The sequence below is a fragment of the Leptidea sinapis genome, chromosome 18 (assembly GCF_905404315.1).
Source record: "Leptidea sinapis chromosome 18, ilLepSina1.1, whole genome shotgun sequence".
Lineage (NCBI taxonomy): Eukaryota > Metazoa > Arthropoda > Insecta > Lepidoptera > Pieridae > Leptidea > Leptidea sinapis.
Window position 1 is genome coordinate 1,322,133 of NC_066282.1, and position 25,321 is coordinate 1,347,453.

Here is a 25,321-nt window from a genome sequence, read left to right on the forward strand (position 1 = left end):
ATTAAACACAAAAAACCTTTTTTAAATCAGACTCTGATCGAATTATAAATTTTTTAGACGAACTGTCTCGTCTAGCATATATCTGACCATCACGAGTCCAGATAAAACGCTTATAGAACAGGTTACGATTATCGAATGTTAAATGTTCGTTAACGTAGAACCTTTGCGGTTTGTGACCTATGCCGGTCCCCGACGTATCAACGTGGCGCCGTACCCGGGCCGCGTGCAGCAGCTCGTCACGCAGGTGTCGGCGAGCGAGCCTACACACTATGGCTCGCGGGCGCGTGCCCTCACCTCCCGCCGGCCCGCTCGACGTCGCCTCACCCCGCGCGGCCCGCAGGGCCCCGCGCCGGTGCACGTTGACGATGTCACGCTCGCCGATGGCCTATCTTCTGCACTACGGTGATGACGACATAGAGGAGATTCTCGGAAAGTGGAGGCACTTTCCTCTACTCCGGTAATTTCTACGTCGTTCAGTAGTCGCTCTTGTTCGCTATTATTGAGTCGCTTCCGTAACGCATCAAGTGAACTGTTCAGCTGAGCATTTTGTTGTTGGACGTCTTCGAATTTAATTAAATTTGAGGCGTCCTCAAGATTTGACACCCGTTGTTCTATTGTATCGAGCCTTGTATTAAATTTAGATACCAATGATGACAGTTTTGTCATCTCAACTCTAAAGCCCGACAACTCTGAGCGCAACAGTTGAATTTCTCGAATTAGACACGGGGTCTCGCTAGGTTCAGAATCGATGGTGACATCTTCGCCATCCTGAGACCGGTTACAGTCTACCCTTTTATTGTTTGATCTTCCTTTACATGACTTACATACCCATTTATTACTGATTCTCGAATCAGGACTGATATTGTTGCACTGTCGGTGATATAGAATAGAACACTTACTGCACTTAGAACTGTCAGCCACTGCGAAGAAAATCCCACAATCAGGACACTTGTTAGGCATTATTTGTTTTAGAAACTACTTAATATAATAATTATAATATCAGAACGTGTAACACTTTCAAAACAAATGTTGTGGGTACTTTAAAATAATTCAAATTGCAATATATTAAAATTTAACACAACACAGTTAGAAAACACCAATAATAACACTTTTATTTAATTAATTAAGAAGTATTAACGTTGTACTATACTGTATATATTATATACATGGGTAAATACAAAACATTTAATATAAGTTTTGTTTTAAATATCGCTACTACGTGCTCTGTGCAGTTACGCGGTTCGACTCATCTGTATCATTGGTGAAATTTTTTGCAGTAAAAACTCAAAATCAGAATAGCTCATTCGGCAGAAGTTATCAAACTCTCCAGATGGTTCATATAAAAGTTCATTAAATTTCTCTTCTATAAATTGTCTGTAACAAATAAAATATATCGTAAGTATTGTGGCATAACTCAACTGCAACAGATAATGGTTAAATCAAAATAGTAGTTACCTGGTACGATTATGATGAATCTTTTTCATCCACCATCTTCGCTGTCGTCGAGCTCTCCTTTTTTTTATTTCACTTTGCTTACATTTCAAATAAAAGTACGTTAAACCAAATGCAATAGCCGTCACAAGTTCGGTGTCCGCCATGCTTGGATGTATATTGCAGACTGACGCATTCACAAGCGTATAAACGCCTTTCAAACGCCAAACGAGATTTGTGGAGGCTTGGGACTGTTTGCAGTTTGCCAAGGCTTGGCAAGCGTGCAAACGTACCATTAGATGCTTGTGTGCGTGGCATCTTGACACTCAACAGTATCTTTCAAATTTTCATACCCTTCGTGTTATTTTACGTTGAAATTAATAAAATACCAAATACTTACTGATGATATGTGATCCCAGTGTCCATCTTGTTTCTTGTAGTATTATTTTTACAAAGTTTTACTACCCGGCATTTTAGTTTAAATTTTTAGCAAAGTTTAACAGAACATGTAGCACGTCAACGTCACACATTGTTCGAGGCTCTAGTGCGCCTCCTTATACTTTGCGACTACGCCTGCGGTATCTGATTGGAGCGCAACGGAGACCAATCCTAAATCTCAGTGAAATAATTTATAAATCCTGACAACACTGTAAAAACGATAGACGTATGCCAATGACTCACGCAAGACAAAACAAATCTCAGATATCTTTTCAAGTATGTAACCTCTATATTTCGAACCAGATGATTATTACTATGTATTTATTCTATAGATGTTGAGGTTTTACTCATTAGCTGACATTTTTTATTTTTCATTTCAACAAGTTGAAACATTTACTCTATCCAATTTGCATAGATTGCATCTAAAATTCTTATGCAAAATGCTGAAGCTGTAAAAATTGATCTAGGAGAGTGGCTATGAGCTTCTTGCCAATTCTTCTCAATAAAGTTCAACTTTTCCGGGTACCTTTACCTAATGGTAAAATTTATAAAATTAATGTAGGGCAGGTGATCCGGTTTTGGCCACTGGGCCCTTTTTGGCCACTTGGTTATTTAAATCGTCATAGCTTAACACCCCTACCGTTCACAGCTTTCAGATGTCAAACTTTACTTAGAATAGTACGCCATTTTCTGTTCCCGGCTGTAAGATGTGTCTTAGCAAAATCCATTAGACGAGGAGGTGAGAATTAATTGCTATTATCTAAATCTTTGCGCATTTCTTTTGTGTCTATGTTTTGTTTATGTGGATGTAAAGTTATTTTGTTGATATTCGTTTAATAAGTGAGTTTACGTGCATGTGGCCACTAATGGCACAAAACAAAATTAAATACTCTATCTTTCGCCGCATGGCTGGCCAAAAGTGGTGCACGAAGTAACCCAGTTCTGGCCTATATTTTCAGAGTTGAAGCTGAATGCCAAGTAAGAAATATGGGTCAAGTTCGATCAAAGCAGACCAAGTGAAAAGAAAATTATTCCAATATTCAACAAAAAAATAACGCTGTAGCGGAATATTTCACCGCTTGATTCTGCAGCTGCGTGTTTTTTTTATAAAACTAATTTTAAATGAATGTTTAGGCAGTAAGCAATGTATTAGCTATAGGTTGCCTATAAAAAATTGGCCGTAAGTACCGGTAATTTATTTTAGAATAATTAATTTTCTGATGTAAATTATGTGTGATGAGTATGTATGATTTTTTAATAAATTGTACGTCATTTTAAAAAAAAAATATGACAACAATTCAAAAAAAATAGTGTTGCCAGCTCTCAGTCAGCCGCATCATAAAGGTTGCCAAATGCCAGGTGTAAACAGGTACTTTTTTGTTGATAATTTGTAGTCATCGATTTTTTTTTATAATTTTAATATGAAATTGAAGTAAAAGTAAGAGTACTTTAAAGGCAATATATTTTCCTTCTGTTATAATGTCGGATAAATGGCGGGATTTTATGTAAGAAGCTGAAAAGTAAAAGATAGAAAAGAAAGGCGAAAAGGAAGAATGACGCGAAAATAAAAATTAAATATAAGAAAACTCTTCGGAAGATTGTAAGAAGTATGGTGAGAGCAGTTTACCAGGTGGGAAGATGAATAAACTTAACAGCGGGTCCTAACTGGAGGTGAGTCATGCGAGATAGGAAACACTGGAAAACTTTGGAGGAGGCCTATGCACGCCGAAATTAGAGATATTTTATAAATTTTATGAATAAATTATTGTATGTACATAGTGCCAGAATAAATTGGCTTATTATTATTATGGTGAAAGCGAATGCAATGAATTGTTAGCTGTTGTTGTCGAGTTGTTGGAATGGTGACATAATGATAGGAGAAGGAAGTAAAGTGCAAAAAAGGAAAAGATGTAAGACTGATGAGACAAGTTCTGAATCAGACTTACCTTTAAGTCGAAGAAAACTCGATGAACAGTAAAAAAATGTGTCCCGAACATTAAAACAGACTCTTATGTTAATTTAATATGAAGGGGAATACTTTCCTGAAAAAATAGACCGCAAATATAGAAGCTTTTTCGAAATTGCATAATGGTGTTATATACTAACAATACTATGAGATGACCAGGAAGACCTGAACAACAAAACATAGAAATATTGTGCAATTGGGCAATAAAGTTGATTAATTTAATATTTATTCGTGTTTTATTCGTGATGGGACATAATTGATACATGAGGTGGCCAGAAATGGGGTATGACTGTTAGTCCAGTCATTATAGTAAGTTCACCACGCCAAAAAAAGCGCAAAAAACCGATTTTTGTGACCTTTGACCTTGAATTTTAATAGTTGCTTACACCCTACTATATGTAGGTTTTGAGACAACTTTTAGGGTGTAAATATACAAGTATTTACAGACTTACAGCTGGGTATCTCGAATTCCGAGATTCTTACCTAATTTAAGCTTAAATGACTGGACTATGGCCTAAAATGGCACGAAAACACTTGCATCATTTTTTTTAAATAAATAATTGATTGTTTGATTTTATTACAAAAATATATTTGTCAAGCTAATTTAATATATTTTTAATAACAAAAATATTGTAATTGACAGCAATATACTATAAAATATGAATCATCAAAGTGAGCAAAACTCTTAAAATGGCCACAACCGGGTTACCTACCCTTATTGTATTAACTCGATATTAGTGTTGCATCTGCAAGTCAGACACAACCGTGGATTAAATTTTTATAAAAGAAATTTACTTGCCGGCTACTGATGGGAATCAACGGCTAAAACCGGCAGTTCCCTCGCGAAAGTTTTTTAATAAAAGCACCATAATTCAAAACCGCCAAGCTATTTACCGTCGCTATATATTTCACAAGCACTAATATTATTGCACATTAATCTTGATACATGTATATATATATATATATAACTGAGTCTTGCTTAAATTTTTTATGATAATTCGAGCGGTATTAAATATATAATAATTCTTTGCTTGCATATTTAGACCTTAATTACAGTGTGTGCGAAGTGATACATGTATGTAGTTACTTTTTTGAGTTTTTTTTTATGATTGATCAAATGTTTTTTTTTAAATTTGCAATTAAGCCTAAGCATAAGTAAGTCAAAAATTACTCAATAGTAATTTTAGTGCATCACTTTACATATCTTTATATGTATAATTCTTGTGTGCGTGTGTATGTCACTGAACTCCTCCTAGACGGCTGGACCGATTCTAATGAAACTTTCTGTGTGTATTCAGGTGGATTCGAGAATGGTTTAGATTCACAATTGAACTACTTCCTAAACGGCTGGACCGATTTTGATGACTTTTTTGTTTGTTTCAGTGAATTTGAGATTGGTTTAGATTCTCAATTCCGCCCATATAATATAATTCTCCTGCTCATGTGTATGTTAGTGAACTCCTCCCAACGGCTGGACCGATTTTTCAAATTTAAAACGTGTGTACAGCACAACGTCTGTTGGGTCAACTAGTATTGTATAAAATATAATATAAAATGCTAAAACTGTAAGTATAAATCTAAAAGAGTGGCAACGAGTTTTTTGCCACTTCTTATTGAAGCTTACCTTTTCGGAAGTGAATCTTAGACATTAATATCAAATTTTAAGGATCGTTTTGACCTAAATTAATAAATGATTTTTTTTTCTTCAGACACTGAGGCAAATACAATTCTTAGGCAGTAACTTGAACGTAAGTGTACAAAATAAAGATAAAAGATTGGATATATTTTGTTACCTTATTTATCTAGTAGTCGGATGAGTTCTGTGCGGAGGAAACATTAAAACAAATTAAATTGAAAAATCATTTTAAATTAAGGTGAAAAATTACACTAAAAATAAATTTAACCATTAGGTAAATGATACCTGTGGGATGCTCTATTGTACAGATTTCCGGCAAGGTACCGCTACAAGTATATCTGTGTTTGGGTTTGAAGGGCGCCGTCGATGGTGAAATTACTGGGCGCTTGTAATTTTTTTTATGACTGTAAGGGACGAGACGAGTAGGACGTTCAGCTGATGGTAATTGATACGCCCTGCCCATAACTTAAAATTTTTCACCTTGAGACGTAAGAAGTCATTTGACCAGTAATTTAACTAACTACGGCGCCTTTCAGACAGAAACACAATAATGCTTACACATTACTGCTTCACAGCAGAAATATGCACAGTTGTGGTACCCATAATCTTTTCGGCATCCTGTGCAAAGGAGCCTCCTACTAATGCCGCTGTAAAATTTTGTTTTCAATTAATAATCTTGAGCGACACTGAATTTAAAAGCCAGGATCTTACCATCAGGTGTAGGCATCTATCTTTTTTTATGTAAGAGAGGACAAATGAGCGTACGGGTCACCTGATGTCAAGTGATCACCGCAGCCCACATTCTCTTGCAACACTGGAGGAATCACAGGAGCGTTGCCGGCAATTAATGATCTACCTTCTAACCATATTACTTGTCTCGTCAAATTTTCCGATAATAAAATTAAACATTACCGTAAAATTGTGTATTGATGAGTAGAGTTGGCACAAAACTCATTGTCCCAGTTTTAAATATATTATTACAACTTTATCAATAATACAAATTCATATAATTACAAAATATGCAAAGTGATGCAACAAAAATACTTACTCAATCGTTTAAACTTACATGAGTCGGTTACAAAGATGTAATAAAAACGTGGTCGTAGATGAATCAATGTATAAACACTGAAATAAAAAGTTAAAGCTGTAAGGCGTATATACGATATATAAAAATGTATTCGTGTTAAGGGGGAATATATTGAAAAGGAAAAATAACATAATGTATCATTTCATCTTTTTTCCCAGTCATTCCGCGAACTTTTTGACCTCCCCTCGTATTACTACCAACATATAAAATATTTTTTATAAATATAATATTCTTCATAAAAAAAGCTCAACTGTTGATGAGAGGATCTTGCAGCCATAATTCAGTAGCGCCCGTTCACGAATATAATGACCGGATGGAACTACCCACTCCACAGACTAACTTGACTAATTTTTTTTTATTTTTTTTATTTATTTATTTATTCATATTAAAAAAAAGAGTACAATGAAAACTTAAGGCTAAGATGCGCCACAGAAACCTGTGTAGGTTTATGCGTGGTGCAAATGCATCACTTCGCTCACAACTACTGTACTTAAGAATTATTTATATCAATATTTTATTTTTATACATAAGAAGGTATACTGTTAAATAACTAAAGATGAAAAAAAAAATCATAAACATAAATACTAAGAACAGTTAACACCAGCCATTACATCCCTTTTTCCTCTTAGTGTATACTACATATTTTTAAATGCGTATTTACACGAATTTTTATTTTTGAGAATGATTGTGTATAGATCTTCAGGTAAGTTATTTAATATGTTAGGTAGCATGTATTCCTACGTCCTTTTGCCATAAAGATTAACATACCTAGGTAAAATATATCTGGTTTGATTAACCCCGGTCCGCAGTTTATCATGCCTAATTTTTTTACTAATAATTTAATTTTATCATACTCTTCCAGAACTACCGCCATGTCTATTTTATCAAAGACAGACATCACTTTGCAATGTTTAAAAACGTCGATTTTATTATTAAATTTATATATGTATGCAGGTATTATCGTTTTAAGTGTAGTAAGTTGTAGTTTGTAGATTTGATCTATGTATGTTTTGTATGTTCGTCCGTAACTACTTATTCCATAACTTATAACTGAATCTGCCAAAGAAAAATATAGTAGTCTTAGTGTATTATATGGTACTTTATGTTTAAGTATGTTTATTTTGGAACGCAGAGATCGTAGCTTATTACATACGTACTCAATATGGGGCTTCCAGCTTATATTTTCATCAATAACAAGGCCAAGGTAGGTGTGCTGGTCCACGAGCTGCAGCGGGCCGCACGCGCACGGCTCCGGCACGGGCCCGCCGTGCAAACATGTGTGCGTATGAGCAATAATTGTAGGATTGGCACTTTTTGAATATGGGGAGCGCATGTGTAAAAGTTTTGTTTTGCTTACATTAATAACTAAGCCCATGTCATGGGCCCATTTGCATAGAATGTCAAAATTGTTTTGCATAATCTCTTGTGCCTCTTTGATGTTTCTACCGTGCGTCACTAAGCATGTGTCATCGGCAAATTGGTATACAGAGCCGCTCGTGAATATGTTCCACATTTCGTTGACCTAAGTTAAATATTCGGTAGGACCCAATATCGAGCCCTGTGCGGTGCCTCTCAGCGTAGGTATTTGATCACTGTCTTGGCCATTAATGCGCACGACGGTGTTTCGGTTGCTGTGATAGTCGCGGAACCACTCCAGCAAGGGCGCCTGTATACCTGCCTGGTTGAGCTTTGAAAATAGCGTGTGATATCGTAGTGTATCAAATGCTTTAGTGAAGTCAACAAAAACAACCAGCACCTGGTAACGGTTGTAGTTACTATTGAATGAATGAATAAAATGTGATATGGCTATTATTTATTGTGATATGGCGAGGAATCGTACGGAATCAGCTTCAAATATCATTTATTTCAGATGATTTTAGATCCATATACATTAAAATAAGGTACATATATAAAACACAATGATATTCTAATAATAGTATTATTACTAGCTGACCCAGCCAACGTTGTATTGCGTAACTGTTGATTAAAGTAACTGTTGATGGTAGATGGGTGAAAATTTGAAGTTGTATGTATTTTTAATGCTGACTCATAATCAAACAATTTTTTAAAAAAAAATTCAAAAAAATTAAAAAATAAATTGGCGTGGACCACCCTTAACATGTAGGGGGATGAAAAATAGATGTCCGATTCTCAGACCTACCCAATATTCACTCAAAATTTCATGAGAATCGGCCAAGCCGTTTCGAGGGAGTTTAACTACAAAAACTGCGACATGAGAATTATATATATTAGATATAATTGTTGTGATGTATTTAATGAAAATATGTAAAATAAATCAATAAAACCACATAGAATTACAAAAATATATTTATTTACTCAATCGTTCTTCAAATATTTCATAAATAATTACTTTTTCTATAAATATTCTATACTGATTTCAGGTTATGAAGAAGGTTAATTAAAATAACAATATTGCTACACAGCACCTAATCGCTATAATGCTTAAAAATTGTCCAAAATGCAATTTTTCTCATTAAACTCTTATAATTCCACTACGCCGTGGGGCTCAAAATGCTAGACCTATGTGAGATGCGACAGAAGACTCGAAAAGGCTTGAAACAAGGGCATTAAAGCAAGCAGAGCAATATTATACATAATCAAATGCCCACATCCTCGGCTGAAGTATTTACTTGAACGAGAAAGGAACATACAAAATCTGGTAGGAATAAAAAGGCTGTTAAAAACTGAACATCAGACAACATGACCTTTCGTACGATTTTATTTAAAATAATCCTTGCTCGATTTATAGAATATGAACAGTAGCATAATTTGAAATGATATGTAAAAATATTCTTATCACAATAATCAGTATATTATTCAACCAGATCAGTAGTAAGCTCTTATTATCGTCCTCGGAATAGAGGCCAAGCTTGTCCACCACGTTCTACTGTTTTTTAATGTGGGTATTAAGGCTTGTCTGTCCCTTTCGGTTGTACGCGCATGGCATATCCAGCTGATACTTCATTCTTGCCAACGTCACGCACAAATTCGAATTCCATTACCATATTTCTATTTCAAGCTATTGCATAGCTTCTATCGCGGGCCTTGAGCGTGGAGACCGAATCCAGAAATTCCGTAACGAATATAACCTAACATCATCATTCAGTCATGACAGTTGCCGTGGAACAGCGGTTATCACGTATGCTTTTTGTGCAGAAGGTCCCAGGTTCGAGCCTGGGGTTACGTCTTGATTTTTTTAATATCTTTATTTTTTATCACGTTTTTTTAATTTTTATTATTATGACAAGCATTTTTATTTAGTTTCACTAGTCCCGTTGTCTGTCTGTAATCAAATCTTGCAAGTAAAATTTTACCCACTTCCCGTTTGCTTTTTTTTAATTAATATTATCAAAAAAAATACTGAATAAATAAAATAAATAAATAATTATAATTGCATAAGTTGATAAAAAATGCTATGCAATAGCTTTACCGCGGCAGTCCCCGAGTGCCACACGTCTTTTTTTTTAACTTCTTTTACTGCCCTTGGGATGAAGCCCTTTTGCGTCAGTAGTTTTTTATAAGTGAACCATGCTGGCCGATGTCGGTTTGTCAACTTTACCATTCGTTTCTTCAAGATATTTTCCTTCAATGTAAGAGTGTCAAATAAATGTTCTAAGTACATAGGTACATATATCATTACATTTACTAGTATGTACGACGCTTTACATTTAAATATTAAGCATCAAAATTAATTATTAAAAAAATTCATGGTTAAGTACTTTAACACTATGCTCGTATTTAGATTTAATTATAATATACCATCTTAAATTAAAAGAATTATAACCTATATTCAGTTCTGAAAACTATATTCACTAGACTATATTATAATATATACAAAGGTACTTTTTAGTTGAATCTAGCTACGTGTATATCATATTACAGATACGTACTTGTAGAAATTCATAACATTTTACAATAGACTTTTAATAATTTAATTGATACTTTAACCGAGTTTGATTGACAAGACGTAAACAGTCGCTAGGAATCAGATCTTCAGTATTATGAATTTAAACTATCTAACGACTAGCTAATTCACACATTGACAAATAAAAAAAATGTATGTGTACTTATGTATGCACGCAAAAAATTATACTTCTTTGGCCTAACAAAGGCCTACGGACTACGTTTTAAGAAAGAACAATTTTGTCAAAATCTTGCAAACATGGCTTTGACAATTAATTATTAATAACGAATACGGCTGTATAGGCTTTTATCCTTTGCCTGTCCTAATAATGAACGAAGAAACCAAAATAAATAACGAATGGCGCAAACGTCAAAAATTTTAGGAACCAACTTCATGTTTCATCTTTTGTGTTACATCTTAAAATTTAACTCTCGTCATTTTTTCTCATAATACGCTTAAAGAAGTATAACTTCAAAAATGATCACGCATTATTCTAAGCCTATGTATTTATTATAACCATGACGATAAGGAGGGAACTTTGACGTAAGTCATAGACTAATAAATGTACACGAAGGAGCATTAGCCGCGGTCAAACGATAGAACTAAGGCAAACAATGTCTATCTCACAAAATTATTTATTATCCGACTAGTACTCTCTCATAGAACTCACATTCTAATCTGTTACGCCCGTATTACACTTACAGGCTTTGGTACCTATTCCGTGTTTAAAAGCTTGACATTAATAAAAAAATGTTTACAGCCTGGCGCAACTATGCTATATGAAACGCGTACTACAATCTATGGTGGCAAACGCTATCCAAAGAGGATGTAAATACTACGTATTAATAGGAGGGACTATCAAAATTAAAATTACGTTTAATATGAAATGTGCAGTCATTGGACATAAGTTTGAAAGTTAAGTTTTATATAAAACTATTAAACAAATATTAGTTATATAAGTAAATTGTTTCTTCTTTGAGATAACTAAAACTAGCATAAACTATTTAAACTTGGCTTAGGTCTATCTTAAAAATAACAAAGGAAACCCTAACCCTTAAAAATTTACCACATTTGTATTAATGTAACTGTTGATATAAGAATATACATATTTGATCGATTCTAACCCTTATATTGGTTTACTTTATTGGCAGCTCTGCTATTACGTCATTGGTCATTATGTTGGTATCAAGATATAGTACGCGCTTCATACAAGTGACATTTCTCATCACTTTCTACGGCACTCCCGTCTCTTGAACGTAGTGGTTAAATTCTCTTTGATCCTGTTAGTTCTATCTGAGTGATAGAAGAGATGACGTCATAAGAGCTAGAGCCGCGTGCGTGACAACGGCCGATGAGTGTCGGGACGGGTGGCCGCGGGAGATGGCGCTCTCGTGGCACGCGGCGTGCGACATGACAGGTACGCGTCGCTCGGCCAGTGTGCACGCGGTGGAGGCGGCGGCTTCCCGCGCGACACGAGACCCTCCGCCGACCTCAGTACTCCACCGCCGAAGCCAGTTGCCCACCCACGCGCTCCCACACCCACACTCCAGGGGATTACCCGACAGCGTCAATCCACCTGCAATTATTTATTCATTTGGTAACCTTAACCTTGGCCTTGCAAAGTTTACACATTTAAAATTACAATAGAAACTTGTTGAATTGTTGCTGTGTTGTGTTGTGTTGTGTGTGTGTTTATTAATATTTCATTATCATATCATATCATAGAATAGTCATTGTTATGTTACAGTAATACCACAGTAGACATGAAGTAGTTACATAATATGTCTACTGTGGTTATACGGCATAGAACTGAGTTACGAGCTAAATAATTCGTATGTGTTACATTTTTTTGGGATTTAAATAATTATTTTTTTTAGTTTTTCTATTACGGAAAAGCAGAAAACATCTATTCTAAAAGATATGCATTTGGCTTGAGAACAACGGCTACAAAAATCTTCGCATGGCGATCGCTCCATTCCCATTTCCCAACTGGAGTCTGGTGTCATTAAGCCTTCGAAGTCTCTGTCGTTCACTCTCTTTGGCAATTACAAGGAAGCCATCGCCTACTACAACCATATTATACTTACAAAGCCGAGTATTAAACATATATAATTATTTATGTTCACTTCTAAGCAATTGGCATAGTTACAAGATTTTTATCATCATGAATCCCTTAAATATTAACCAATGTAAAGTAGAAGATATTTAAAGTAAATAATTCCAATTATAACCTGATCACAAAGATAACCTGTATCAAAAATACATTCCGTGTCAGATTGGGTTTCGTAAAGGATTCATAGCAACATTTATGTGTCGTAAAATGTTTATTGGACACTAAAATATCCTGTATTATCGATAGTTTCGAAACAATACATAGCTTTACAGCCCTTAATTGTGGCCCTAGAATACATTTTATTCAAACAATAGTTTTCACAACTAAAAGTCCCTCATATGCTGTGCTCATTTTCTGGTGAACCGTACTAGTAGGAAAGGACAGTAATATAGGTTGTAGAGAAAGCCCTACATCTATCAACACTCTTCTTTCTTCTAATAATGGTTCCATATTATATAAAACACCTGACAAATATAAAAATAAAATTTGAGAACAACATTTTATGAACGATGCGGGACTCGAACCCACGACCTCTCGCGTTCCGTGCGCGTGCTCTTCCAACTGAGCTAGCCGTTCGAGTGATGCCACAACCTGAGAGTTGAACAAAGTATACAAGATTTTATGACGATACGTCACTCAAAGCTCAGTTCTGTTTCAAGTTTCAAGTTCTGCATCGTTCATAAAATTTTGTTTTCCAATTTTATTTGTGTATTAAACCTAGAAGTGAGGGTTTACACTTTAAAAACATAACAAATATCTAATAAGTATATTACAGTAATAATATTAAGTTGTAAATGTGCACTTTACCTATCTATTTACCGCTCTTATTGAACGAGCTCCCTCACGATAAATACTTTTATCAACACCCATGCTTTAAATCCTCTATTAAAGATTCTGAAACAGTTAACTTATTTCCAACATTAAAACACCCAATGTTCTAATAACCATTACATCATCCAAACGAGTGTTGTTATGTTGTACTGAATTTCATAACAACACTACAATTTTTTTTTTCAATCCCATCATGCTCAAAGAGTTTTAACAGACAGCCACATTCTTATTGCTCGTTGCGTGGTATCCGTATGAATTGCAAAAAAAGAACAATTTCCTTTACGCGCGTTCCACACTACTAGAACGTCGCGCGCCGTAAAAAATAGTAGGTTATTCGAATCCCCGCCATTTTTCTTAGATATTTTTATTGTATTGTTTACAAAAAATGAGCGATTCATTTAAAACGCTGCAGAAGAACATAATATTTAAGTGAATTTTAATTATTGCACTATACAAAATGTAAATTACTACAAAAATAAATAATTATTTCATTAATACTTAGTTATTTGTATATAATCAGTAATGGATGATATTAGGTTACTACTGGAACTGGCTGTTTTATTGTTAGCAGTAAGCTAACTGTTTCAGAATCTTTAAGAGGATTCATATTATGGGTGAAGATAAAGTCTTGTATGCAACAGATGATAATAAAGGTGACAACAACACTCATGTGATTATCACACTCATAATTGTTGCATAAATAACTGTAGCGTTTGTTCCATGTTCAAATGAATTCAAAAATGGAAACATATGTGGTGGAGATCGAAGAGGCACCGGCCCCGTTCTTTGTGCCATCAACAATCTTTGAATATGTTTATGTTGATGTTAATCGAATGAGGAGATGATGTTGAAATCTACAAATCGTTTCGCAGAGAGAGACAGGTCGATAACGCCATTCACGATGACACCATCGCATCAAATGGTGTGCCAAATATTGACCGTGAAAGTTAAAATCCATTGGTTTTATAATAAACTTTGGATTTCTGGACTTTAACACAGACTCATGGTTGGTTAATTCCAATTCGTTTTTTCCAAGTTTTATCTTTATATTTATAGTTTTTAACTAAATACAAGGATTATGAATACTAATAGAAAGTTAATGACAAGTTTTACAAAAAGAAACATAAGTGACATATATATTACATATTAGTAGTACCTACTAATTACATTTTAAATGTATGGTGACAAAAAATAGCTGAATGAAGTAAAAACTCTTCTTCCGAATCAGAATCAGTCAACGTCTCTTGACCCAGTAGAACTCGTATTTTTAATAATTATTTACAACAAATAATTAAAAAAATCTTGCTTATTACTTACGATAATTAAAGAAAATCGGAGTGATCGTGAATTGAATCCATATTTGTCGTTTATCTATTTGACTTTAGATGTTTGAAGCCACGCCGAATGGTGCATCGTCAATATCTTTAATGAATCGTCTTTATTTTTATCTACCATAAAAGCACTAAAAATCTTTTACTCACCTGGAACTAGTTTCGTGGCGAGATGACCCCATTCGGAATGATTTAGATAGAGGATGTCTGATGAGAAGGTGACCAGCTGGTTATCACTGAGGTCGAGGCTGAGATGTGGCACTCCTATAAGCGGAGCCAGCAACCCGGCGGGAAGTGACGTCACTGAAGTGCCACGCAGTCGCAGCAGAAGAGCTCTCTGTTCGCCCAGTGATGACAGCGCCTGCGCCGATACACGCCGCAACACCACCCCATGAATATCCAATGACCGCAGCTTCGGTGCCAACATGCCAACTAACTGCTTCTCCAAGGCATCCTCATGTATCAAAAGATTCAATAGCTCCAACTGTTCAATAGCTGATACTATTTCAGCGACGGGAAGCTTGCGTCCCAATCCAACTGCAGATTCAAGAGCCAGTGATCGTAAAGACACTAAAGACCGGAACGCCTTCGGCTCGATAGTCTCTAATAGCCGTAAACTGTTCAGTCGGAGATTTACCAGATGTGTTAGACCTTCAAATGAGCTCATAGGTATTTTAATCAAAGGGTTTCGTGATACATCCAAAGAAATCAACCGTGGCAGGCCAGCCCACATTGCAGGTCTCAGCGATGTGAACTTATTGAATGCGAGGTCTAATGCTCGAAGATTTATCAGATGCCGAACTTCGAGATCGGTGTAGAAGGATATGAGATTTCCATACAAGTTTAATTCGGTAAGATTTGTGAGCAAAAGATGCGGTATGTTTCTCAATGAGATGCCGGCCAGCGATAGCCGACGAAGTCGCGGTACATAGTGAAAAAGCTCCTTAAAATTGGCTTTGATTGCATTATGTGAGAGATCCAAGTGATATAGCTTTGATAGCCCAGCAAACGTGTTATCTGATAGTACCGTTAGTGAATTGTGGGCGAGATTCAGCTCGTGTAGAAATGTCGTTGAGTGAAACATGGCCACATCCAAATATTCGATATAATTACCAGCAAGTTCAAGGCGTCGCAGCGTGAACCCAATCTGTGAGAGAGCGCTGCTTGGAAATAGACGCAATTGATTATTACTGACATCTAAGTACTCTAACATTGTATTCTTAAAAATATCACGCGGGAAGCCCTTCAGCCTGTTATTGGCCAAATTCAACTGTCGTAATCTACGCAAATTGCTAAACTGGTCCACTGCCAATTGTGATATGCTGTTGTGTGATACATCCAACAACTGCAGAGATATCATATCAGCGAAAACACGCCTTCTTATAATACTTATATTATTGTATTGCATGTTTAATATAAGTAAGTTATGCAGTGAACCAAATGCGTTGTTGTCTATTTGAACGAGCTGATTGTGAGAAAGGTATATCTGTTTAATAGATACTGCAGACTCAAAGAACTGTCTTGATAAACTCTCTAAAAAGTTATATGATAGATCTATGATATGTATATCGACTTTATCACCACCGAACAGAGATACAATATGGTTACTACTAGCGTTCACAGACAATAAGACGTGCTTACTGCAGTTTACGAGGCAGCGTGTTGAGAATTCACTCAAATAATTATTTTGTATATTCAAAACTTCAAGCTTAGGTATATTCATAAAAGCTCCGTCAGCAATGCGTTCCATTACATTACCTACCAAATTAAGATATTCTAAGCTTGATAAATTAAAAAAACTTGCTTCGTTGACATTACGAATGATATTATATGACAGATCAACACTTTGCAACTCTGTGAAATGAGCAATTGATTCAGACTCAATCTCGCTCAGATTGTTATAGGACAATCGTAATTCTTTTAGTTTAGGGAACCTTGTCCATGGAGTAGCTGTACCTGGAATTTCTGATATTTCATTGAAATCTAAATTTAAGTATTCTAATAAAGGATACCTTTGTGAGTTTAAAGTAAAATATTCATTAAAATCATTATTGTCTACGTTCAACCACTTGAGAGTCAGCGGAAGTCTTAGAATTTCTGAGCTGCTGAAAGATATTGATGAAAGTTCTAAAACAGACAGCTCAGTAAGGTTTGCAAATGTATCTTGTTCTATATCAGACAAGTTATTGAAACTCAGTACTAATTCTGTAATGGGAAGAAAGGGAAAGCAGCTAGAGGCCAATTGAGCTATTTGATTACCACGTAAGTTAAGTGTACTTAACGAGCGGGACCAGAGGCCGAACATGTCAGCAGAGACCTCATAGATAAGGTTGTAACTTAAATCTAAATAGACCAAAGTATCAGAGGACAAATTTTGAAGGGCACTTGGAAAGTTAGATAAAAAGTTCCCTCCAAGAAGCAGTGAGTGAAGATTACTTGGCAAATACTCCACATCTTCTAACCTATTGTATGCTAGAGATAAATATCTTAGTTTTCTTAGTTCCAAAATACTGGATGGAATCTCTATTAACTCATTATGATCCAGCTCCAATCTTTCTAAGCTGTTTTGTATACCCACAATAGTACCATTTAAAAATTCGCTTAATTTATTATAAGATACAGATAATTTTTCAAGATGAGGAAGTGTCCATACAAAACTTGGGATAGTTGTAAAGTAGTTCAGGTCTAAGACTAAGTGTTTAAGAGGAAGCTGCTCAATATCAATGTTAAAGTTGTTGTCGAGGTTATTGTTGCTCACGTCCAAAGAGTCAATCTTGTTATGTCTTATATAGCAGGTGTCGGGACCCAAAAGGTTATTACGTAGATTGAGGTGCGTAAGTCGTGGTAGAAGGGCGAGTGCTGAGCAAGGAATGTAATGTAGCAAGTTATCGGAGAGTCTCAGTAACGCAATGGCCGAGGGCAACGCTGCTGCAGCAATAGTCCGCAGCCGGTTGCCATCCAGCTCCAGTTGAACCAGTTGCCGCAGAGACGAGAGTGAGCCTCCACCAATAGTGCTGATATGATTATTGCTAAGAGACAAACTGCTAAGGGAATCTGATAACCCTCCCCAGTCCAGATCCGAGTCTAGGTCACTTATCAAGTTGCTGCAAAAGAAAATTAATAAGCTTTAGATAAACCGTTATCTCAAACCATTTATTATTCACACTAAGGGCTATATAATATAATAATGGATATCGCAATATTCACGCCATCTTTAATAAAAATATTAATAACTTTTAATTAAGACGTGTGTGTATTTATTTCTAAAGCTTCACTTGAAAATATAAGAATACTTGCAATCCCCACTCTATTCCCACATTCTAGGCTTAATATGCAATACTGGTATTTGATGTAACTTCCTTTTAATTTATTTGTAATAGCAGGAATAACACGTTGCACGGAACATTAGATGACAATCAATAGGAGTAGACTAGACTGAAGAAACGAACAAACTTGTCAAGATTTACGTACGATGCGTGATTAGAGTGGGAAGGTTACCGGTACACTCGCTTTATCCTCCGGACGCGTTCAAAATGAAAGCGCAGATTTGAATCCAGCATAATTAATATATTTTGGCACAAATAGTAACAATATAATTTATCGCTTACTTTTGTAAATTGAGCCAGTTCAAGACTCGGAGTTGGCCGAGTGCTTTCAGCGGTATCTCTGTGAACTCGTTGTAGCCCAGGTCGAGCGAAGCCAGGGTTGACACCATGGATCTATAATGTTATCCACACCAATATTATAAATAGGATAGTTTTACTGTTAAATTTTTTACGGCTAAGCTACCCGATTTAAAGAACTTTGTATTGTAGTTGTCCGAAGTAAGAAGATCCGGAATTTTAAAAATTTTCCCAAATTGCGCGAAATAACCTGGATATTTATTTGAGAGAAAAGCCCTGTATCAAATTAAATATCGTATCGTAAGTATCGTATTAAACAAATTATTACTAGCTAAATGATATACTGAATTCAAGAATATTGCCTAAATATTGAATACTGCCGATTGATTTTATATATAAACTAATTCTTACCCGTACGAGATGCGTTGCCGGCCTTTGAGTTGGGAGCATGCTTACTACCATATATGGGTGAGATATAAGTATAAGGTTGAGCTCTAAATTAAAAAAAAAAAAAAAAAACAAACCACAGCGACAAAAACGTGTTAAAATCCTTGAATTTCCGCCCAGTCACTTGAGTTGCCGCCAAGACAAAGTGTGTCTTAATCTAAAATGTATATTATATATTTTAAAAAAACTAGGTAACTAAAAAGTAAAAATTAACTTTTCTCTACAGCTACATAATATATAGCCACAAACACTTCTAAATAAAATATAAAATAATAAATATTAACACTAATAAGCAATAATTTCACTTATTATACATGAATGGATAGTTAGGTTCCATCTCCACGAAAGAGAGTACCACACTCCCAAAGCCATAAATGAGACGGAAAATCAAGAGACAGAAGTAGAACACAGCGACCGAAGACCGTACACAGACAGTTTGGTCGCCACGATCAAACTGTCTGTGTACGCGAACATGGCGGTTTCAAATTGAAACAAAAATTCCAATTTATTTTTTTATTAATAGCTGTCATAATTATAATCATTCGGCAGATATATACGATATAAATGCCTCAGTTCTGAAAATAACCGGCGTTAGAAACCTGGCAGGACTCTTTCATATATATAGCAAACTGTATTTTATTTTCAGTTCCCACATGAGAGCCGTTCTTCCGCTGCGATTCTTTCGTCCGTGGAGATAGCGCCTACGGGTTTAATTACGTGAAAGCGTTGGAGTCGATGTGGTGCAGCGCGGAGGCGACGAGCACGAGCGTGGAGAGCGCGCGCGCGTCGAGCGCCGGCTCGGTGAGCGTGCCGAGCCGAGCCGACCACAGCGACACGTGCGACACGTTACTGCCTGCTGTCAAATTCAAATATATTTATTCAAAATAGAATATGAAATCAATTATTGGAAGTCAAAAACTACCACACATTCCAAAAAGTATGCCTCAGACCTGAGCAGAACAGGCGAAAGAATCTCAGCGGGCTTAAAATAAAGTTGTAATATCGTACAAATAGTTAGTATTTATTTTTTAATCGCCTGATCGCTCCATTCCTTATCTATATACTATCGTTATAGTGTTCAGGTGTGAAAAAAAATCAAAGTAAAACTTACTCGTAAAACATATAATTATATAAGAGGTTGACTGTATGAGAGAGCCTCAAACCCATATTCCATGACAGAAAACAAACACCAATTATAGATATAACAGAATATGGAAAATGGAAACACAAATTCATTCATGGAAGCAATTCGTTGCTACTATAAACTACATTATATTTAACATAACTAAGTCATTGCATATATTTATTTTTATACTAGGAAACGAATTATTATACAAATACCATTATCATTAATACGAAATTTCAGATAACTCGAATTAAATAATTATCAATAAATGTTTAATTAAAACGCTTCATGTTGCTTGCTGTCTGTTTCCAATAGTTTTGCGGTTATGGATTTCCTACTATTTGGATATGTTGATGTGCGCTCCACTTAAAGCAAGATTTATATTGGTTGAATATAGATTTGTTTTAATTTAAGTGAGCATGTTCTTTGTCCAGAAAATATTTCAAATTATTAGTATAAACAAATATACAGTACAAGCAAAATTATTTGTTCAAAAGTCGAAATCTGTTGTTATATTATTATACTTACTAAGTTCTGTGGTAGAATTTGGAGAGTCAACATCTCCTGAGGATGCCTCGTGTAGAGGTGAAACCCGTTTTGAATTGATTGAAGACGATTTTTAGCGGAATTTTCACTCAAGAAGGCTTTCAACATACTTACTAAGTGTTTAGGAACTGTACTTAGGTTTAATTAAATATGTTTCAACTCGAACATTTCTTGAAGTTCTGTGTATAGACACGTAGTAATAAAAAAATATATAATGATATAGATAATACATATCATAAATAGTAATAATAAATATTATAAAAAGTAATAATAACAATAGCAATAAAAAAATTGAAGAATTTCGTTCATGTTACTAATACGTTAAAGTGTGTGATGTGTAATAAAATTGATAGACTCCAATTTTAAAAAGATTCCACGAGTTTGAAGGATAGTGCACCCTGTGTTTCACTGGTGCGCGGGCGTAAATAGAATAGGGAGTCCTAGATCTAATGACCAATCCCTCCGGTCATCGTATTCTGGGAATTTTGCACTACTCACCGATGTCCGGGAACCTGTAGAAAGGCACAAGATCGCAAGAGAAATGCCTGTCGCGACACACACACATCGCGTTCGTCGCGCACGCGCTCGGCTCGGCGTTCGGCCGTACGCTCGGGCTCGGCGCGCCGCTCGGTTCACTCAGCAGCGCGACGAGCATGGCGAGGCTCACCGCAACCTTCCCGCCATGATACTGCAGCCTCCGCATGGGGATCATTCGATTCTAACAAATACAAATTAATGAAATATATTGCATCCACTACGTGGATTAAAGAATTAGATTAAACTTTTGATAAAACAACTTCTTTTTTTTTATTTTCATGGAGGCAATCTCGGAGTTTGCCTATCGAATATATTTTGGATTTTTATGGATGGAGTTTTAGCGGTAATACTAATACACACTGTGTCAAAATTTTTACTTTCTAGCTTTTGTGTATTATGAGATACATCACGCTGACAGGCGGACCGACGCGACGGAAACAGAGCCGTGGCATAAAAAAGTTAAGAAGATGGTGTTATAATAGTGTTAGTTATACTTGTTTTGTTACATTGACATTCGTAGAAAAAATTTCAAATGAATATTTTCTATGATACAATAATATCAAATATTGTATATGTAAATACTTTTTAAAGGATTAAAACGCTTGTAATTGTTACTGTATTTTCACATTAGGTTTCTGCGTAAAAGCAAATAATATATTATAGTACAAAGTAAAAGATACATTTTTATTAGATAATATTATTTATTTGGCCCGACGTTACGTGACCTTTGCAGGCATGCCTACCTTTTCAGGGTTTTAAAAAGTACTTAAATGGTTAGATCTCGCGTTAAGCCAAGAAAATTCTACATCTTGGAGAAGTCTGGTTTTGTACCTACATATCCATGAGTAGTTTTTATTACATTTTATCAGCCCTTTGTCAGAGAATATGTAATGGTACAAGTCCATTGTTTCGCGAAATATAAAGCAGAAAATGTAGCAATAATATTTGATATCTTTCAATAATTAATATTTAAAAAGTTATATGGACCCATTTATATACGAAGAACATGACGTATAGTTTACATAGAAATAGAACTGAAGTGCCTGTTTGGAAAAAAAAAACAGTCCAGGGACGCCCGAAAGAAGCAAGTTTTAAAGTAGGTGCCGTAGTAGCTACCGAGTATGTATTGAAAGATTATTATTTCTACAGTACCGACCTAGGACCTACCTAATTACGTAATTAATACCTAGTTTTGACAAAAATACTGAAATAAAAAAAGTAACTTTCTATTGCAAATAACATTTATTACTTTAACAGTGTGTTAGCTTAATACATAAATATAAAACAATTAAAAATATAAAAAGCTTATTCGAAGTGGTCTTCATTGGCTGCAATACATTCCTTTGAACGTTGAAGCCAGTTATCAGTAGAAGCACGCACTCTTTCCATGGGAACATTCTTCACTGCCAATTGTACGGATTGTTTTAGGGACTCCAAATTATCATGGCGATTAGAGCAAGCCGTACTCTCTAAAACTGACCATAAATCATTCTCCAGTGGGGACGGGTGGGGAGTTAAGATCGGGACTACACGACGGCCAGTCTTCAGCTCTGATGAAGTCCGAAACGTTCGTTTCCAACCAAGACTGCGTAGACCGAGCTTTATGACCCGGCGCTGTCTTGCTGGAAGGACGATTCTTGTTTATTGATGATGGTGTTGTTAAGGGGCTTCACTACCTTCTCAATAATGGTATCTTGATACACTTGTGCCGATGTTTTGATACCATTTTCACAAAAGTATGTCTCAGTCACTCCTTCATAGCTAATACCCCACCAAACCATCACTGAAGTCGGATAGTGCCCACGTTGCACTCTGTCAACTAATTGGGAAGCTTCCTTAGAGCTTTGAGCATAAATACGGTCATATTATTTGTTAAAATGTTGCTCAAATGTAAAAAAAATCTCATCCGTAAACAAAATTTTTCTGTGACCTTCCTTTACGTACCGCTTCAGTACGTTAATTTATTTATTATATTTTTGGCTGATATACCTATACTTGTAACATGATATTTTGGGGGTGGTGTGCTATCTGGTGGAATTCAGTGGCAGGAATCATATGAAAGAGCTCTTCCGCACCAGCACCAACACCACATCGATAGAGGATTCAACACTACTCAAAGAATGTATCGTAGAATCGTAGAAAAAACTTACTACCTGACTAATAACCTAAAAAACATTAAAAAAACAAAAACATCATAGTAAAATTCAAGCTAAAATAACCATTTAGTTTTAAAATTATCTGTTCTTTACGCTGTTATATTTTATAGTGAGCAACAAATATTATATAAATTAATTATTTGAAGGAATTAATTGATTTGATGACATGACTATGGTAACCAAAAAAATAGTAATAATATTTTTATTTAGTAAATTATATGTACAACGGTACACCATAGTTAGCTTTCTACTCAATGAATGACGACAAAATAGTAAAATATAATAAAATTAACTTTGACTGACTTCAATATCATTGTGTAGCTAATGACATTATATTATAAATGAAAATGAATAATCCTATGAAATAATAACTATTGTATGATTGATTTTAATTTAAGTTTGCTTGCGATGTAAATCTTTTTTTAGTATAGTATAGTACAGTATATTATAATTGTTACAGGAATTAAAACGTGAACTGACTATGTATTCCACTATAAGTTTGCATTCCTTGTGGGTTAGGATAAGAGCACCTGTTAATTATAAGCCAACAACATCTTATTATTACCTTATCTTGCAAATAAAGATGATTTGATTTGATTTGAAATGATATTTCATCTCTTGTTTTTATTTTCTTGAGGCACATTAATGTTTTGTTTCCGTATTAATGAAAGTAATATTTTTTTGATGTCATTGTAAGATTTATTTTAATTACCTAAACCCATCGAGAATCGAACTTGTAAACTTCATGGATTTAAGGAAGTCTAAGGAACCTCTTACTTCCATCATATATGTAAACATGTGTATTGTTACAATAATAATATTATAACACTTTTTCACAAATAATCTAGTCCCAAAGTACTATACTATGAGTGCAAGACAACGATATATATAATACGTACATACATATAAACATCCATGAATCAAACGGGATTCGAACCCGGGAACTATTGGTCAGCAGGCCAGATCATTAACAACCGGGCTACTCATATATGAGTCGTCACTGTATACGTACTTAAACTTATCAACTGATAATATAACACAGTAGAGTTCGTTGCATTTCTGGACACACAACTAACATCTCTGAACAATATTTGTTTCGTAATTCCGATGTCGCGTCTTAACAAAACTCACAGAGCGCTTGGGACGCGACCACTATGCTTCAAAACGCGACATAAACTGAAATCACTGATCACTACTGAATTCGGAGCGAACTTTAAGTGAAACTTTACTGAAGCCAGAAGTTTAGCTTTCGCGAGCTTACACTTGCGCAGTGTTGCCAAATTACAGACACCGTGAGTATGTAACTAACTGGAGACGCTGGAATTTTATGTTAAAAATGGGGAAAAAACATTTGGCATCTTTTGCGCTGTGATTCAAGTACTTATTCAAATTTTGGGTGCATGTGTAACGTTGTAACTTATACAACAAAGTAAAACTATGCGATATCTGCATTAAAATTTATAGGTTTTCTTTCTCCGTGCTTTAGTCGCGCGGAGTCTCCTCGACGATTTCTATTTGAATTTTGAACACATGCCTACTTCTACATTCTCTTACAATTATATAATATATAAACTTGTAAGTAAAAAAATCTATTTTTCTGTAGACCGTACTATTTGTATCTGGGTGGTTTTGATGACAGTAAGTAATGTTTTGCCAGCTATTTTTGTTTCTTTCGTTTTATTACGGGTAACACAGAAAATGTTTAGAACTGGCCAGTTAGAAACATTACTAGTCCAAACTTTTTTTGAATTTCAATTTTAGAACTCTTTGGTTACCTAATGTGTATATTGCATTCATTTGTCACTTGTTTTTGTGAATTGGCGGCAAATCTAAAACTCTTGTTACTCGTGAAAATCAACTTAACGCGAGAAAATTTTCGGTCAATGATTTATTATGACTTTCGTTGTGGGCTTACTCAACCACAAAGCTATGATAGGTTGCGATTAGCATTTCATAAAAAAGAAGTTTAGGTTTAACGAGTTTAAGCGTGGAGTAACAATCTCAGTGATTATCCGCGTGAGGGATGTCCTTTAACAGCGACTACTGAAGATAACATCAGTGCTGTACGACGCATGATAGAGGAAGATAAGAGAGTGACCTATCAGCAGATATGGACAAGCCTAGGCAT

At 35.3% G+C, this 25,321-nt stretch overlaps 1 protein-coding gene across 1 annotated transcript; it reads right to left on the reverse strand.

The window, feature by feature from the left end:
• Nucleotides 1-8,870: 8,870 nt before the first annotated feature.
• On the reverse strand, nt 8,871-24,351 carry LOC126969620 (chaoptin-like). The gene is made up of 6 exons (XM_050815168.1): nt 24,206-24,351; nt 20,999-21,218; nt 19,546-19,684; nt 18,367-18,477; nt 14,909-17,862; nt 8,871-12,059 (listed from the first exon to the last, which is right to left on the reverse strand). Exons 2-6 carry the CDS (start codon nt 21,210-21,212, stop codon nt 11,773-11,775), a joined length of 3,705 nt encoding a protein of 1,234 aa, XP_050671125.1. The 5' UTR covers nt 21,213-21,218; nt 24,206-24,351; the 3' UTR covers nt 8,871-11,772.
• Between the last annotated feature and the right edge of the window lie 970 nt (nt 24,352-25,321).